Consider the following 10,436-nt stretch of genomic DNA (forward strand, 5'->3'; position numbering starts at 1 on the left):
CGGCGGACGCGGCGCCGGCGGCGCCGGCGGCGCCGCCGCCGCCGCCCAAGGTCGAGCCCGTGCCGCCCGCGGAGCGGCGGTCCCTCGAGCCGCCGGCGCCGCCGCCGGCCGCGCAGGTCTGGGAGGCGTCCTTCGGCGAGGGGCCCCTGGGCCTCGCGGTGCAGCCGGACCCGGCGGACGCGGCCGCGCCGCCCGTCGTCGTCCGCGTCGCGCCCGGCGGCGCGGCGGCCGCGCGCGGCGTCCGCGTCGGCGACGTCGTCGTCGCCGTGGACGACGTGACGCGCCCGGACCACGCGACCCTCGTGGCGCGGCTCGCGGACGCGCCGCGGCCCGCGTCCGTGTCGTTCTCGCGGCCGCCCGAGAAAGCGAAGCCGCTCCGCGTCGTCGTGCCCGACGCGCTCCTGCCGCGGACGTCGCCGGCGAAGCGGCCGCCGGACCTGTCGCCGCCGCGCCACGGCCCGCCGCCGGCGGCGTTCCGCGGCGCGCGCGTCATCGACGTCGCCGAGGATCTGGGGTCCACGAAGCTCGAGCTCCCGGCGGACGCGGACGACGACCGCGAGTTCGACGTGTCCTTCGCCGACGGGCCGTTGGGCATGCGCCTCGAGGAGCGCGGCGGCCTCGTGGCCCTGTCCGTCGTCACGCACGTCGCGGACGGCGGCCAGGCGCGCGACGCCGGCGTCCAGCTCGGCTGCGTCGTCCTGGGCGTCAACGGCGAGCGCTACCTCTCCCACGCGCACACGACGGCGACGCTCAAGCACGGCAAGCGGCCCGTCATGGTCCGCCTGCGCTACCAGGACTGACGGCGTTAATGTTTCTATCTTTTTGGGGGTGTTCTCGCGGAACCGCCGCGCGTCCGAGGATGCGCTTCACCGACGACCGAGCAGTCGACTGAGCCGAACGAAATCAGCCTCGTTTGTCTTGTCGATGTGTGCTGATTCCGCGAGTTCAAGGTTCAATTTGAACTTCACCTATCTTGCCCGATTTCCTTCTCCTATTTTCCATCTTGAGCCGGCTCCGGCTCGCTCTGCGCGGCCTCCGCGTAGAAATCAATCCGCTCTCGGGGCTTCCCGCTCTCCGCGCGCCGGCGCCATGGGCGGAAACAATAGCAAGCCAGACGAGGAGACCAAGACCGAGGAGGAGCCCCCGGCGGCGGCGGCGATGTTGCCCCTGGGCCGACGAAAGAGTAGCTACGGCGCCGGCCTCGACGTCCTGGGCAACGAGATGTGGAAGAGCTCGCGCAAGCTCGGGCCGCCGCCGCTCTGCTGGATCCACGTCGTCGACGAGGCCACGGGCCTCCGGTCGCCGGACCCGTACCGCGTCGAGGATTTCGCGGACCTCGAGTCGACGCTCGCGTCCGTCGTCGAGCGGGGCGAGCGGCGCCTCGTGCTCGAGCGGGGCGTCGAGGCGTCCTGGGACGAGGTCAAGTGCGTCGCGACCGTCGCGCTCAAGCGCGTGAGCACGGAGCTGGACCTCCGCGCGGTGCAGTGCCGCTTCGAGAACACCTACGAAGAACACTACGCGGCCCAGGGCTTCGGCGCCGTCGGCGGCTTCTTCGGCGCGGTCTTCGGGGCCGTCTTTGGGGGGTTGACGTGTTCCGACACGTCGCGCTGGGCGGCGTCCGGCTACCGCAAGTGCGCGCGCGCCTACTACCAGTCCTTCCTCGCGATCGCGGGGCTCTACGACGACACGACCTTCAAGCTCGTCAAGGCCGACGACATGACGCCGCGGCTCCAGCGCGTCGGCGAGGTCCAGGTCAAGGAGGAGACGGCGCCCGTGGACCTCGCGACGGCGGCCGTCCTCCCCTGGAGCGCCGACCCGGCGCGCGGCGAGGGCCTCCTCGTCAAGGCGAAGCCGCTCGAGTAGGCTAGACGAGTGCGATAAGACCGTGCATGTGATTACCCTTTTCATTTGCCCCACGTCGTCCCGCGGCCGAGGCCCTTGACGTCGAAGCCCGTGTCGAGCCAGAAGGTCTCGTTCTTGAAGGCGACGCCCATCTTGTCGCGGAGGAAGGCCGGGATCGGGATGCCGTCCAGGACGCAGACCTTCCGGCCCATGTTCGTGCCGAACGGCCCGACCGGGCCCGGCCCGGACGGCCACTCGTAGGCCTTGAGCTTCGTCGACCCCGTGGCGAGGCTCTTGAGGTTCGCCGCGACGATCGGGCAGGTCGCCTCGGCGAACTGGCCGCCGGCGATGTGCGCGACCTTCCCGGGGGGGACGGCGACGACGTCGCCCGCGACGAAGACGTTGTCGACGCCCTCGGCCTGCAGCGAGCCCCGGGTCTTGATCCGCCCGCGGTCGTCCAGGGCGAGGAGGTCCTTGGCGAAGGCCGGGTCGAACTTGAAGCCCGTCGCCGCGTAGAGCTTGTCGCAGTCGACGGTCGTGCCCTTGTCCGTCGTGATCTTGCCGTCAATGGGCTCGGTCGTGATCCGGCCCGCGCCCTCCTTGACGACCACGCCGAGCTTCTCGAGGGCCTTGGCGCGCCGCGCGGCCTGGGCGCGCGTGATGCTCGGGCAGAGCTCGTTGCCGATGAGGGTCACGTTCTTGTCCGGGTACGCGGCCTTGATCTCGCCCGCGATCTCGCAGCCGACGAGGCCCGCGCCCGCGACGACGACGTTGCTGCACCCCTCCAAGGCCTCGTGTTCGGCTTCGAAGCCGGCCTTGCGCGCGGCCGCCGTCGGCTCGTCGGGGCGCGCCGTCCAGATGGCGCCGGCGCCGTACGAGCCGCCGGTCGCGACGACGCAGTAGTCGAAGGGCACGACGTCGCCGCCGGCCAGGGTCGCGGACTCCTTCGTCAGCGTCTCGACCTTGCCCTGCTTGAACGTCGCGCCGAGGTGGTCGCAGATGCCCTCGAGGGGCATGCCGAACTGCTGCGCCTCGAACTGCGACGGGTCCACGAGGCACCGCGGCGACGCGAGGCAGTAGTCCCAGTAGTCCTGGGCGTCGACCAGCGTCACGTCCAAGAGCTTCGTGCCGCCGTTCTTCTTCAGGCACCGCAGGGTGACGAGCCCGCCGAAGCTGCCGCCGATGATCAGGAGCTTCTTGCGCTCGCCCGCCGGCGCGTCGCCGGCGCCCGTGCCGCACAGGAACTCGAAGATGGTGTCCATCGTCTACTGGTGATTCGAGATCGAGCGCTCGCTAGGCGACCCACCCCGCTGAGCCTCCGCTAAAATTTTAGCCTTCCGCTGTACTCGCCGAAAAAAACCTTGGGCGGGCGTGGCCTCTGTGTCGCATGTCAGCTAGCCGCGGCGCAGGGAGGAGCTCGCATGTCACTTCAGGACGCTCGCTCCAAGGTCGCCATCGCGTATAGACTTTTACGATGTCCACGCGCTTTACAACGTCCGCGACTCGGCCGCGGGGCTCGGCTCGGGCGTGGCGTCCTCCCGGTCGTCCTCGGCGATGGCCGCCTCCGTGGGCGCGGAGGACGGCGACTTCTTCAGGGTCGACGACGGCGACCGCTTCATCTCCGCGGCGGCGCGGTTCGCGCTGCGGCGGCGCGCGCTCAGGTCCATGGCGCAGTCGAGGAGCTCCGCGGCCCTCGCCTTCGGGGAGGCCAGGAGGACGGGCGCGCGGCCCGCGTTGAGCCAGGGGTGCGCCTCGAACTCGCTGAGCTTCATGCGCGCGGCCGCGTCGCGGCGCGTGAGGCCGTTGACGGCGTCGCGGGCCGACTCCGACGCGGCCTTGCGCAGGCTCCAGATGACGCGGCGCCTCGACTTGGTCATCGCGCGCGAGAGGACGCCGCAGAGCGCCGCGAGCGGCGGCGCCTCGGACTCGAGCGTGCCGCAGAACGCGTGGCGGAGGACGCGCCCGAAGGAGTAGACGTCCGCCGCGACGCCGTACTTGGACGTGCAGGGCGCCAGCGCCTCCTCGAAGGCCTTGCGGCCGCCGCGGTAGCCCCTCGTGACCTCCGGCGCCGCGTAGTCCCGGCAGCCGACGGCGCTCAGGTCCATCGTGAATTTCGACAAGCGAGTCGTCGAGCGCGTGGCGCGACGAGTCGAGGTCGACGTCCGCGGGCGAGAGCGTGCGCGCGAGTCCAAAGTCGATGAGCACGGCGCGCTCCGGGTTCTCTTCGTCGGAGGGGCGCGTCGCGTCGAGGCCCACGAGCACGACGTTGTCGGGCTTGAGGTCGCGGTGCAAGACGCCGTGCGCGTGGAGATACCGCAGCGCGCCGCACAGGTCCATGGCGACGGAGCGCACGAAGCCCTCGCGCAGCGCGCCGATGGCCTCGCCGACGGCGTCGAGCGTCGGGCCGCGGAGGTACTCGAGCGCCGCGACGTCGTAGCGGCCCGCGACCTTGGCGTGGCGCGCGTAGAGCTCGACGACGTTCGGGTGCGCGAGGTTCTTCAGAATGATGGCCTCGCGCTCGCAGATGATCTCGTGGGTCTTCTCCGTCGTGTCCGTGACCTTGAGGACCACGGTCTCGTCGCGGCGGCGGTCCTCGGCCACAAAAAGGCATGAGAAGGCGCCGCGGCCGATCAAAGCGCCGACGACGTAATTGTCCCTGACGACGTCGGCGGCGAGGGCCGCCTCCTCCATAATTCACTCGGAGCACGGTGTGTTCTCAACGCCTGGGTCGCCGGCTCAGCCAGGTCCAGAGCTGTTCTCACCCACGTTCGCCAAAGTGCTCCTTGCCGTGAACTCAGTTGCGTGAACTCGACCGCAGCGGAGAGCCAGGATGGGCTGCGTCCGGGCTGCCGCCGCGCTCGTACTGCTCGCCCGGCAATGCGGCGCGTCGTGCGCGCCGTCCGCCGGCTACAACATGACGCGACGGCCCACTCCGCGCGCCGCGTCGCTGGCCGCCGTCGTCGTCCGCGGCGACGCCTTGCGCGACTGCGGCCACGGGGAGCGCTGCGGCGCGCTGGGCGCGCTGCCGAGCCTGGCGGCCGCGCGGAGCCAGCTCGCGCACGTCGTCGCGCCCCTCGAGGCCGCGGGCTACCGCGTGGACGTCTACGTGTCGACCTACCGCTGCGGCCGGGACGACTTCGACGCGTGGCTGGACCTCTACGGCGCCGCGGCCGTCGCCGCGCCGCCGGCGGCGGACGCGCGCCGCGAGACGCAGCGCGACACGCTGCTGCGCGGCCTCGCGCTCGTGGCCGAACCCGTCGCGCTCGTGGTCGTCGTCCGCGCGGACCTCCTCTTCGTGCGGAGCCTCTTTCCGGAGGCGGTGCGAGACGCGTCGGAGCCGATGCTCTTCCACGCGGACATGACCGGCGGCCGCCACGGCGCCGCCTCCGACCGGCCGCGGGGCAGCGGCGCCGTCACGGACAAGCTCCACGTCCTGAAAGGCCACGCCGGGGCCGCCTGCTTCGCGGACGCGGTCCTCAACGACGCGTGCTTCAACGACCTCGACGACGACGACGACGACGGGTCCTACCTCTCCGGCGAGGGCTGCTACGGGCCCCTCCAGAAGCGCGTCGGCGACGCGGGCATCGCGTTCCTCCGGGACCTCGTGCCGGGCACCGCGCCGGGCACGCTCGGCGACAACGAGCTCGGCGACTCCCTCTTCCGCGTCGTGCCCCGGAGTCTGGCGGACCTTTCGGCCGGCGACCGCGGCGACCTCCTCGGCGCGCGGGACCTCGGGCCCTACGCGTCGGGGCGCTGCCGGTCCCTCCGGCCTCGGCGCGCGCCCGTCTGGGTCGCGGACGTCGCGAGCGAACTCAGATAACCCGAGGACGTCGCGAGCGAGAGCTACTAGTAAGATGACACAGCGGCTCTTTGCTTACGGCCGCGGCCGCGGCGGCGTCCGCACGTGGAAGCCCGCCTCCGGGTCCTTGACGGGCGTGATCTCGTCGATGCCCTCGGAGACCTCGTGGAGCTTGCGCGCGAGGCGCTGGACCTCGTCGGAGATGGACGACCCGTCGCGCGCGGCGGCGCGCGGCGGCGGCGCGGCGTCGCGGCGCGCGTGGCGCCGGCGGTCGCGGCGCCGGAGCTCCGCGCTGCCCGGCGGCGAGTTCGCGAGGTTCGCGGCCGCGAGGACGCGCGGCTTCTGGTCGGCGACGGCCCGCGACAGGCGCGAGAGCTCGCGGCGCCGGTCGTCGATCTCCGCGCCGGCGGCGTCGAGCGCCTCCGCGGCCGACGCCTCGGCGCGGCGGCGCTCGTGGACGACGGCGTCGCGCCGCGTCGTCTCGGCCGCGAGCTTCTCCCGGGTCGCGCGCAGGGCGTCGCGCGTCGCGTCCAGGGCGTCGCGCTGGGCCGCGAGGTCCGCCGCGGCGCGTTGGTTCGCGGACGCGGCCGCGAGCGCGCCGTCCTCGGCGCGCTTCGCCGCGTCCCGGAAGCCCTCGGCGTCGCGCTGGAGCGCCGCGCTCTCGGCGCGCCAGGTCTCCGCGGCCCGCCACTGGTCCGCGGCGTCGGCCTCGGCGGCGTCGCGGGCCTCGCGGGCAGCCGCCGCCGCGCTCCGGTGCTCCGCGGCGGCGGCGAGCGCGGCCGCGGCGGCCTGCTCGCCCTCGGCGGCGCGCGCCTCGAGGGCGACGCAGGTCGCCTCGAGCTCGCCGGCGCGGGCCCGCGCGGCGGCGCGGTCGTCCGCGGCGCGCCGCGCGGCGGCCTCGAGCTCCGCGAGCGCCGCGGCGGCGCGGTCCGCGTCGGCCGCGACGGCCGCGAGCGCCGCCTTCGCGGCGGCCTCCTCCTCGACGTGGCGCTCGCGGGCCTGGGCGACCTCCGCCGCGGCGGCGCGCGCCTTGTCCTCGACGAGCCGCGCGACGCGGCACGCCTCGCGTTCGAGCGCCCGCGACCGGTCCGTCGCCGCCGGCTCCTCGCGGCGCCGCCGCGGCGGCTCCGCGGACCGCGTCATGGCCGCCGCGAGGCGCCGCACCTTGGCCGCGTCGAAGCGCGCGTCACCGTCGGCGCAAATCTTCCAGGACCGCGCCACGGCGCGCACGCAGGCCGCCGCGAGCGCCGTGCGCGGCGACGACTGCGCGAGGTCGCTTTCCGTTTCCGCTTCGATCTCCGCGAAGAGCGTCGCCGCGACGGACGCGACGGCGGCGTCGACGACGGAGGTCTTGTCCAAGTTCATCGTGCGACGTGCGTTTGGTTTTGCAAAGTGGAGTTGGCCATGATCACAGTTGGCTTTTGGGCCACTATCTTGCAGAGCACCTTGAGGAGCATATCCTTCCGGGGCAGCATCAGCAGACGTACGATACGTACGTTGCTGCCATCGTTGCGCGTCGCCACCGACCTAAAGGCATCTGAAACTCAAGATAAAGGGCGTGGCCGGCAAGTACGCATGACATGTTGCCCTTATCTTTTGGGGCGGAGTAGCCTTTTGCGTGGTCCTTCCAGCACACATCAGAGTATTACGATTGTCGGGCCACGCTCGTCGTCCTGAAGACACGCGAGCGATGATGCGCATTCCGTCCAAGCGATCCTGGCTGGACCTCGACCTCGCCGGCGCGCTCGACGACGTCGACGCCGTGCCCGTGCCGGCGCGCAAGCTCCATCGGGCCGACACGTCCACGAACCTCTTCAACGACCACACCCGCCTCTGCGAGTCGCTGGGCCTCGCGCAGCGCTGCGCGTCCTCGCAGAACAGCCTCGCGTCCCTCGACGCCGCGCGCGCCGGCGTCCGCGACCGCGCGCGCCGCGCGCCGCCGCCCGCGACCGCCGCGCGACCGCGCGCGGGGCTGCCCCGGAAGATCCTCGCGGCCCGCTCACCGCGCGCGTCCCCGCAGGCGCCCGCGACGTCGACGGCCGCGACGCCGCAGCCGGCGCGGCGGCCCTCGCCGACCTCCGTGCTGGCGACGGCCCTCGTCGAGCGCGTCCGGGCCTGCGCGGCGCCCGCCGCGAAGCGGTGGCTGCCCCCCGCGTCGCCGCGGCGCGCGGGCGACGCGCGGCGGCCCGCCGAGCGGCCCCGCGAGGTGAGCGCCGTCGTCAGCTCCGACTCGCTGTCGGCGGCGACCGACGGCGCGGCGGCGGCGCCGCCGCCGGCGTCGCCGCGCGCGGCCGTCGTCTCGCCCGCGCCGGCCGCCGCGGAGCCCGCCGCGTCCCTCTGGACCGTCGTCGCCCGCGGCGCGCGCACGGCCTGCCAGGCGCCGGCGCCGCAGCGCATCTGCCGGACCCCGCCGGCGGCCAAGCCGCCGGCCGCGGCGCCGCGCGCGCGCGACGACGCGGCGCCGAGTCGGCCGTCGGGCGGCTACGACTTCGCGATCAACCTCCGCTTCGGCCGCTTCGCCCCGAACTTCTCCGTCTGCGTCAGCGCCGAGGGGAGGAGCGCGGGCGCCGCCTTCTCCGACGCCGTCGCCTCGGGCGGCTTCGACGAGGACTCCCTCTACTGGTAGCGGCCACCGCGACTCGTACTCTAAGCATGCACATACGACGACGGAAAAACTTCGCGCGCAATCGAACAGCAGCCGGCCGGCATCGTCCACGGGCAGTGGCGCGGCCTCCAGAGCACGCACGTCGACGCCGCAAAGCGACGACGACTTTTGGCGCGAGAAAGTTCGAATGTTCTTCAAAGATCGCCGCCACGTGCCGTAACTTCGTCGAGACGGCAAGAAGGCGGCCTTGAAGATTGGATCCCGAGCAATTGGGCTACCGATGGCAGCCCCCGACGAGCTGGAAACGCTCGTCGGCGGCGCGCCGCCGCCGGGCCCGGGCCGACCGCGCTCCGCGCGAAGCGCCGCGTTCGTCGCCTGCGCCGTGGCGGCGGCGAGCGGCGCGGCGTTCCTGGTCCGACCCGGGGCGGCGTCGACGGCGACGCTGGCGACGACGACGCTGTCCTTCGGCGTGTCCAACGAGTACCCGACGCCCAAGTCGCTGCACCGCTACCCCTGGAGCCGGCTCGCGGAGCCCTACAAGACGACGACGCTGACGGCGTCGTCGCCCTGCGGCGCGGCCTGCGACTACGCGTGGGTCGTCGCGCACGAGCTCCGCGGCGCGCGGACGGTCCACTTCAACGGCACGGGCGCGACGGCCGACGTCGTCTTCACGCACGCCGGCTCGTCCTACGCCGTGACCCTCACGGCGACGAGCGCGTCGACGGGCGCCGTCGCGGCGACGGCGACGCTGCCCGTCGTCTGCAAGTACGTCCGCCGGAGCATCGCGGCGCTCACGCGGGCGGACCTCGAGCGCTACCTCGCCGCCGTGGAGATCATCCACCGCGAGCCGTCGCTCGCCGCCGGGAAGCGCAAGTACGGCCCCAAGTTCGCGAACAGCAAGTGGTTCACGGCGATGCACCTCAGCCGGACGACGAAGGACGACTGCACGCCCTACCACGGCTCCCTGAGCTTCCTGCCGTCCCACGAGGCCTTCGCGAGCCGCTTCGACGAGGCGCTCTGGAGCATCGACCCGTCCATCGCCCAGCCCTACTGGGACACGTCATCGACCGACGAGGCGCTCGGCCACGGCTGGGCGTCGTCCCTCGTCTTCGAAAAAGCCGTCTTCGGCCGGTCCCTGGCGGACCGCACTTTAGGCGACGCGCCGTCGGCGGACGCCCGGCGCCTGACCGCGGCGCTCGACGACGGCCCCGCGGGCCACCGCTTCGTCGACGAGGGCCGGTTCGCGTACCTGCCCGTGGCGACGGATTTGTCCCTCGTCGAGCGCAACGCCTTCGGGCGGCAGACCATGGTCTGGAACGAGGACGACGCGCCCTTCGTGTCGCGGAGCTTCGAGGTCTGCGGGCTCCGCGCGAAGGCGCGGCTCCCGGGCTGCGCGGCCGTCCGCGGCGCGCTGAACCAGAGTAGCTTGCTCGACTTCCAGCGCAAGCTCGAGACGGACGTCCACGGCACGCTCCACCCCTTCGCGGGCGGCGTCTGGAGCTGCCCCGTGAGCTTCAAAGACGCCGTCGCGGCGCGGCCCGACTGGGCGCAGCTGCTCACGTTCGCGGGCACGCTGCTGCCGACGGCCTACGACGTGAGCTTCCTCATGAAGCAGGTGCCCAACGGGTCGCCGGCGGACGACTCGCGCACGCGGACCAACGGCTACGAGGGCCTCCAGTGCCCGGCGTCGTGCGCCGCGAACGCGACGTTCGCCGATTGCCAGTGCTTCGACGCCTACGTCGACTTCCACGAGCGCAACGGGTCCCTGACCTACGACGTCGCCTACGGCTTCCTCCAGGACTACCTCATGATGCTCGAGCGCTACTACGACTCGCCGCGCGGCTCCGCCTACATGGAGCGCGGCGACGACGGCGCGTACCTCTGGCGCACGGGCCGCGACGCCGACGGCGGCTACGTGCTCGAAACGGCGGACCAGGAGGCCTTCACCGTGCTCCTGGCGCGGGCCGTGTCCCACCCGGGCAAGGTGTCGCCCTACGGGACGCCGCTCGCGTCGACGAACGACCCGCTCTTCTGGCCGTCGCACCTCGGCGTCATGCGCGTCTGGCACGCGCTGCGCCTGCGCGACCAGCACAAATCGCCGGCCTACGCGACCTGGGACTGGGGGCCGGGCGCCACGGTCTTCAACCGCACGAGCTCGTGCTACGGCCGCAACGAGCGCGACGTGCTCCC

General features: G+C 73.1%; 2 protein-coding genes across 2 annotated transcripts; both read right to left on the reverse strand.

The window, feature by feature from the left end:
• Positions 1–1,879: 1,879 nt before the first annotated feature.
• Positions 1,880–3,121, reverse strand: AURANDRAFT_69990 (hypothetical protein; the record flags this gene model as incomplete). The annotated part of the gene is made up of 1 exon (XM_009043764.1): positions 1,880–3,121. The coding sequence occupies one exon, from the start codon at positions 3,102–3,104 to the stop codon at positions 1,905–1,907; it is 1,200 nt and encodes a 399-aa protein (XP_009042012.1).
• Positions 3,122–4,098: 977 nt separating this feature from the next.
• On the reverse strand, positions 4,099–4,497 carry AURANDRAFT_16398 (hypothetical protein; the record flags this gene model as incomplete). The annotated part of the gene is made up of 1 exon (XM_009043763.1): positions 4,099–4,497. A coding segment is annotated over one exon (399 nt), but the record flags the coding sequence as incomplete, so codon positions are not given.
• Between the last annotated feature and the right edge of the window lie 5,939 nt (positions 4,498–10,436).

This window comes from Aureococcus anophagefferens (genome assembly GCF_000186865.1).
Source record: "Aureococcus anophagefferens unplaced genomic scaffold AURANscaffold_68, whole genome shotgun sequence".
Lineage (NCBI taxonomy): Eukaryota > Pelagophyceae > Pelagomonadales > Pelagomonadaceae > Aureococcus > Aureococcus anophagefferens.